Source organism: Rhagoletis pomonella, unplaced genomic scaffold (genome assembly GCF_013731165.1).
Source record: "Rhagoletis pomonella isolate Grant_MI unplaced genomic scaffold, Rhpom_1.0 Rhpom_scaffold_05141, whole genome shotgun sequence".
NCBI classification, from domain to species: Eukaryota; Metazoa; Arthropoda; class Insecta; order Diptera; family Tephritidae; genus Rhagoletis; species Rhagoletis pomonella.
The window spans coordinates 4572-12207 of NW_023463685.1; the positions used below are offsets into that span (position 1 = coordinate 4572).

The 7636-nt window shown below is 31.4% G+C and overlaps 1 protein-coding gene across 1 annotated transcript; it reads right to left on the reverse strand.

The window, feature by feature from the left end:
* Positions 1-612: 612 nt before the first annotated feature.
* On the reverse strand, positions 613-1098 carry LOC118755022. Its single transcript, XM_036489879.1, has one exon. The coding sequence runs from the start codon at positions 1096-1098 to the stop codon at positions 613-615; it is 486 nt and encodes a 161-aa protein (XP_036345772.1).
* Positions 1099-7636: the final 6538 nt, after the last annotated feature.

Here is a 7636-nt window from a genome sequence, read left to right on the forward strand (position 1 = left end):
GTTAGATCGAATCCCACTGAAAGAAGTCTGACGAGGAAATGTGGTAATTTCCGAAATAGCTATCACATGTACCATTTTTTCAAAATTATTGTTGCTTTTCCACAATAGTTTTTCAATAAAAACGGCATCTAGCTCAATATAAATTGTTGAATACATTTTAGTTAAAAATAAAATAAATACTTTAGTTTATTTTGAGTAAACTAAAATAAAAATAAAAGTTTTCATTAAAATAAATTAAATTCATTATCTTTGCACTTTTCAGCGTATTCTTTTTAAAAATTTATAAAAGTAATAATTCAAGCAGTTATTGAATATTCTTAATTTTTGTCTATAGTTTGGCTTGTTGAGGTTCTAGGTAAATTCATCCCAGAGAACTCATCCCAAAACAACTCATCCCGGAAAATGTAACCCAAAAAAAGTCATCCCAATACAAACTCATCCCAAAACAAACTCATCCCGGTAAATTCTACCCAATAAATATGGTCCCAATACAAACTCATCCGGATAGAAATTTATACATATGATTATATTGTCTTATGTCATTAAATATACTTTTCATTCGTAATTTCTCCAAATACAAATATACATATAGGCAAAATTTATAACGTGTTTTCAAAACCAAACGTTTTGAGCAACATGTTCCAAAAACTCTACAACTAGCTCTTTGTCGTACTTCATTACTACTCTCTCCAATCGAGCTTCATAATCCACATAATTCCTCTTTTTTTTATGACATTCGCGGCCGGCCTCTTGCTGATGAATTTTTAACTCTGTTGTACCCTGTTCTGCTTTTAATAAGTTTATAAGTTTCCAGATGGAGACATGACTGGCTTGTGCACGAACTGAAAAAGCATTGTGCCACCCCTCACAAGCATTATTTGTGCGTGGCTCAAAGTTTTTTACGGAATCGTAATGATTCCATAATAAGTAATCAAAACGATGCAGCCTACGAACACCACGACGATTAACTTCACCCATCCAAGTTCCCTCATAATAATCCAAGAGTGGATCCAATAATTCTTTGTTTATGTCATAAAATTCCGAATTCATTAAAGTATTGTAAGCCACAGGGATATCTTCAAGTGGAACAAATGCCATCGAGATTAATTTACGTAAATGTAATGCAAACATAGCGTCATCTGCATATTGTTGCTGTAACCCTGCTTTTTGAATATGAGACCACACAGACTGTGTGAAATGAAAGAAACAGCACTTGATAATCGTTTCAGGAAACACATCTCTCACTGCGTGGTGAAATGCTACTTCAAAATCACACATAATTTTTTTAGGATGCAAACCGGGTTGGCTTCGTTTAAGTCGCTTCAAAACATTTCTACATACTTTCTTGCTCTTACCAGTACTCAAAATAGATACAAGAGGTACAGGCTGAAGGTCATCGCGTACACCATGAATGATATATAGTTGCTGAAAAAGATGAGGCACACAATCAAATGTACCATCAGCAAACCATAAATCACATGACGATAAAACATCCAAATTAAATTTAGTGGTAAACACTAAAGTTCATTTTGATTTCCCATCATCTCGTGAGTCCCAAAATAGAAACTTGTCACCTTTTAATATATAAGCAAATTCATCGGAAATTGTCAATTCATTGGCTGATTTAGGATTGGGTGGTATAGGATTATTTATTGCCCGGTAAGAGCGTAGCGTTCATTTCATGCTATCTGGATCAGTAAGACGTGCCGCAGTTGACTTATCAACTTTTCCGATTATGTGTGCAACAACATTAGAAATCGGTACCGATTTCATTTTGACCATCCTCTTCCCTTCTTCCATTACTAATTTAGCATCAACTTCCGCCCGATTAGGAGTATGATTATGAGCACCAGATCTTTTCAATATGGCCCTGGAAAGCGCATTTGTTTCATTAGAACTAACCTTGATAAAAGAACAGATAAAACAAATATGTAATCTATGTCATTTACCAGTAGGCGTATCGTTTGTCGTAAAAACTCTCGCTGTACAACCATCACGATGTCTTTTACACCGCCATGCAATGCTTCCTTTGTTACTTCGGTGTTTTGTCAGCAAATGACCTTCATCTATTAGAATATTTCCACCGCGTTGACTACAAATAAATTTTAAAGACATATTAGACACTTTTTATGAACTAAACCAAAAAACAGGACGATAACGAATCACGTGTGTAATGGTAGACTATCCACGATCTACATATTTATTTTAACTCTATAAAGTTATGCACACAATAACCCAGTTGAAAGGCCAGTTGATGCGCCCCAATAACAAAATATGTTACTTACAGTTCTATTCGAGGATATGTATACTAATTTTACATTTAATTGTTATTTGCAATTTTGACAGGTTTTTTCACTTTCCACTCTATGAACCGGCGAATCGCATTTCACCACACCAACTTTTTCACCAATATTTACCAAGGAGAGCATCACAATTAACAACAGCAAACGCGGTAGCATTATTCAATGTCAACCTCGTTGACAATGACATGATTTGCGCGTATGTATTAAGGGTAATCAAAATCAAGTGGAAATTAACAACAATATAATGCAAACCTTTGCTATGGTAGCAAGCATAAATTTTGAAAATGCACCGAAATATGCGAAGGCAAGACCATATACAAAGGGTTGTGATTACCTTTACTATAAATGCATGCATTCGCATATCGTCCCGTTTCTGCCTTAACCACGTATCTATAATTTTAGGGAAAACTAATAGTACCACATATAACAGCTGTTTAAGCGTCACACTATTTAAAAATAGAACAAAGACTTAGGGCCGGTTGCTCAAAGGCTGGTTGACACTAATCATCGATTAACAACGTTATCGACGTTTTCGACTCCATGCATATAACACGGTGTCGGTAACGTCGATAACGATGTTTAACCAGGGATTAGTGTCAACCAGGCTTTGAGCAAACGGCCCTTAATGAGGGTTCTCACTACTATTAGTGGAACCAGAAATATTAAGTAAAAAATTCGTTTATTGTATCCTAGGGGAAGAAATTAAGAATTTTTTCTTACACTCTCTAAAATACCTCTATTGCAGATGCGAGGTTAAGGCAGAAACGGGACGATATGTAGACATGTACATTAGAGTGGTTCAAACAAAAAAACCCGTTTTGGAAATTAAGAAACGCTACATCAAAATATGGTTAATTGTGATAAAAAAAACCCTTATTTTATTCTTTAAAAAAAAAAAAAATTTATAGGTCGGTTTTTTATAAAAAGCTGATGTTCTCATTTTTTTTATTTTCGTGACATGTTAAAGTGCAGCTAAACATGTTGCTTTTGCAACAACAAAAAACACTTGTAAATCCTATTGATTTGCACATACAAATGTTAATATGTACTCGATTGTATACACTTATACATATACATATGTATGTTCTTATACCAGAGAACTTAGATAGATAGAGAAGGTGCAAACTGAAGTGGAAACTATTCGCGGACGAAAAACTAACAGCGTTAGAAAAGTTCAAGTCGGAATGTAGAAATTCTGTTGAATTTAATGTTGATAGCATAATACAATGTTGAGCAACATGAAATGTGATGTTCTTTGCGAGCAAATAAACGAAAATATGGTAAATCTTCACATAGTTTTCATTAATTTGTAATTTTTGTTAAATTTTTTATCTTGTTCTCCTTTTATGAAGATGCGAATACAATTTAAAATAATGATAGTTTGGCATAAAGTTTACACACATATGTACATACTTACATAGACTGGCATTCAAAAGTGAGTGCATGGTGTTTTTTGCTTAATTTTTGCAATGATTTTCAATTAAATTTTTTTTATTATCTTTTTCTAAAAATGTGGTTCATGCTTTAATTAAAACTACATAAGTCAAACTTTCAAACTTTACACAGAACATAGAAAAATTCAACGAATTCTTGTCTAAATTTTGACCTGTTTAATCTGAATTTTTAGAAAAATTTTGAGTACGCAGATAGATCGGTTTTTTAATTCTAGTGGAACAAGATCAAGTTTTAAGCGGCTAAAAAATCTGGTTTATTTTTAATGATTATTTATTGCTGACGGCTTTTTGCACTTTTTACCAAATAAAAAGGAATTTCTTGTAGAGTAAAATGCGTATGACCGTTTACAAACAAATTAAAAAAAAAATAGCGCTATTTTTTATATTGCACTTGTTATATGCATAAAACCGCAAAACCCGTCGAAAATAACAAAAAATGTTAACTTAAAAACATTGCAAATATTAAACAAAAAACAGGATGCACTCACTTTTGATTGCCAGTGTACATACATATTTGTGTTTAAAATTAACTACTTATGAAATAATTTTTGTGGCACGAACATATACATACTTGCGCTTTCTAAAAATGGAAATAAAAATTGGATTCGCATAAAATTTTAATTCCAATAACTAATATTTTAGTGAAAACATTTACAATAAAGCTTTCAGTAACTTTTGGCAAATTTGAGCGATTATGTGAAATTATGCATGCGTTTGTACCTACATATCCATTTATATTATTTTAAACAAAGCTAATAGTAAAATTTAAAATGGAATATGGATATGACAATTAAAAGAAAAACAAAACAAAAATTATTACTTGGTCCGTCCGGGATTTGAACCAAGACAAACGGCAACTACATATAGGAAATTTTTCATTCATCCAAAAAGACAAACGAATAAATATGTGTGCATTTATAAATGTAAATATGTGCAAAAATATGTACGATTGATCTGCTTTCGTCTTCCCCTCGCCGTCCTACACCAAAGACAAATTATTAAATTTCTGCGAATTGCCACGACGCCACCAAAATTAACCCTTGGTTGACGAAATATTTAGATTTTCGCATAAGTTTACATTTAATAAAGCCATACTCGTACATTTTATATGGATAATAATATTAATTAATTTAAAATTCTACATGTACCCATGTTCTCGACGATACATGTAACTTTCATAAAGATTAAACATAAAAATTGTGCTTCATTAACAGTTGCAACCAGCTGAAACCAAAAAAACTATGTCCGCTAAAATGGGTTAAAAGCTAACTGGAATTGACATTTTTTACACGCATACATGCATACATTCATATACACATGTACAGTGGAGTAGCACTAGCTTGAACATTGCATTGCTTGTACTTTGATGTGTTTGAATCTTTTATGGTACAGAAGATTTGCTTACGGATGAAAAATATTAAAAATCGTCCGTGCATATATGTAAATATATTTTTATAAACGCTTTGAAGTATAAAAGTTTTGAAAATTAAAAAATAAATGAAATAATTTTTTTGCATTTATACAAATGGTGTTCAAGGCACATTGACCCACCTGTACAAAAATCGTGGCGCGTCATGGACAAAAATTTTACAATTTCGGACCGAAAAATGTGAAAACGAGCTAAGTTGCCACGTTACATTTGTGAACTTCCGATAAAACCACATATGTTTGTGATTTTAGAAGTTTTGATTTTATTTAAAAAAATTAATGTATTCTCCTGCAGAAAACGTACACTTTTATTTAATGTTTATTAAAATTACACCTTAAAATACTAGTTAGTGGTTGAAATATTGGAAGGGAATAGAGAAATTGAGTGTTTTGTCAAAAACTACCAAAAATTACCAAAATTCGAGATAACTTATTTTACTGGATATAGAGAAATAATTGCCACTTTTCACTTGGCTAGCCGAGATTTCTTCAAATTTACATTTTAGAATTTTTGTGTCGGCTTGACAAAGTTGCGCTTGATGGTGATAAATTTGCGGCAGATATGCTGCGGCTGTTTTTATGAATGCATTTACTTGACCTTGAGAAATATGCGAGTGCGTTTATGAATGAAATAGTTATTGTTGTATTTGAGTATACGTGTAATTATGTAAGGAGATATGTGCGTAGTATTTAGGCAGCAATATGCACATATATATGTATGTACTTATATATGCATGTAAAAACGTTGTCAATTAATGTAGCATGTACATATATGTAGATATATGTATGCGTGGGGAATGCATTTTCATTAGACCCCAAAACTATTGGGGCATTTTCGTAGACGAAATAAAGTCGACTCTTAAGTTAAAGTTTGTCAGCCCCAAATAAGAAGAAAGTTAGTATGTACATACATATATGTAATATTATGTGCATGTGCAAGAACGTTATCAATAAATGATTTTGGAGTATGTGTATGGGGTACATATGTACACATGTATGCAAGTACATATGTACATACATACATTCAGATGCGATCAACCAATTAGCAACGAAATTCAATATGATATTGTTGCAAATTATGTTTATTTATTTTTAATGATTTTCATTTAAAATATAATTCAATCTGTAACAAAAACCACAATAACAAAAGTTTAAAAGTAAAAAGTAAAAAACGAATTAAACCCCAAAAAATGGTCATCCAAATTTTTAATTAGAATATTTAAAAAATTTTCGGGTATGCAGTCGTGTATTCCATTCAATTATAGTATAAGAAAGTGCAAGTTTCAAGTTGTTAAAAATTACCGTTGATTTTTTAGATTTTTTTTTGTTGGGGTGTTGCTGTTTTTTTCCCATACAAAAAAAAAATTTTTGTTCATGTGTTATATGGAAGAAAATGCGAACAACCCTCCAAAAAAAAAATTCTAAAAAATCAACGGTAATTTTTAACGACTAGATACTTGGACTTTCTTATACTATAATTGAATGGACTACAATACTGCATACCCGAAAATTTTCTAAATATTCTAATTAAAAATTTTGAAATTTTTATAACAATTTTTTGGAGTTTGATTTATTATTTTGCAATTTGTGCAAGCTTTTAAACTTTTATTATTGTGGTTTCTGTTTAGACTGAATTATATTTTAATGGAAATTATTAAAAATAAATAAACAAACATAATTTGCAAACAATATCATTTTGAATTTTCTTTGCTAATTAGTTGATCGCATCTGTATGTACTATAAGCATCCATATGCGCATGCCTGGGAAATGGATTTGCATTTGACTCCAGAACTACTATATACCAATGATATCTACGAGTATTGCAGTAAAAGTCAAAAACAACTTTGAAGTTAACAAGTGCATTGCTTTGTACATTTTTTTTGTTAATGCGTCCATCTTTAAAGTGAGTATGTGAAAAATCCAATTTTATCATTTTTTTTTAACTTTCGTGCATTTTTACTAATTACATAATATAATACTCGTACAAGAAGCGAACTTGAAAAGATGCTTTTTAAGTTTTTAGCAATATTAACTACTGAATAAATTATATTTAACAAATGGTCATGCAGATATGCAAATCAGCAATTCTAACTAATATAAAAGTACATTTAATATAATTTAACTATATTAATTTATTTAATTTTATAAAAAATACACATGAATATATTTCTGCATTCAACTGCCACCTAGCAACACACAGCCAGACGACACTTGCAACAAATATAACATTATCATAACAGAAATTTACATTTTTCTCTGTTAACTCTTCTTGAAATGTTAATCGCGCTGTGGTGATATTCCATGGATTTATTTTTCAGCCAAACAATTTTACGTTCCAAAAATTTGCACCTTCTCTATCTATCTAAGTTCTCTGCCCCTGCCAGCAACCCCGCCGTCTCCACTGAGCCAGCCGGTTGCTTGATTTTTTTTTCATCTCCCTTTTTTGCGTA

Coding starts and splice junctions, on each gene's coding strand:
- LOC118755022 (XM_036489879.1), bottom strand. CDS start 1,098: ATGGCATTTGTTCCACTTGAAGATATCCCTGTGGCTTACAATACTTTA.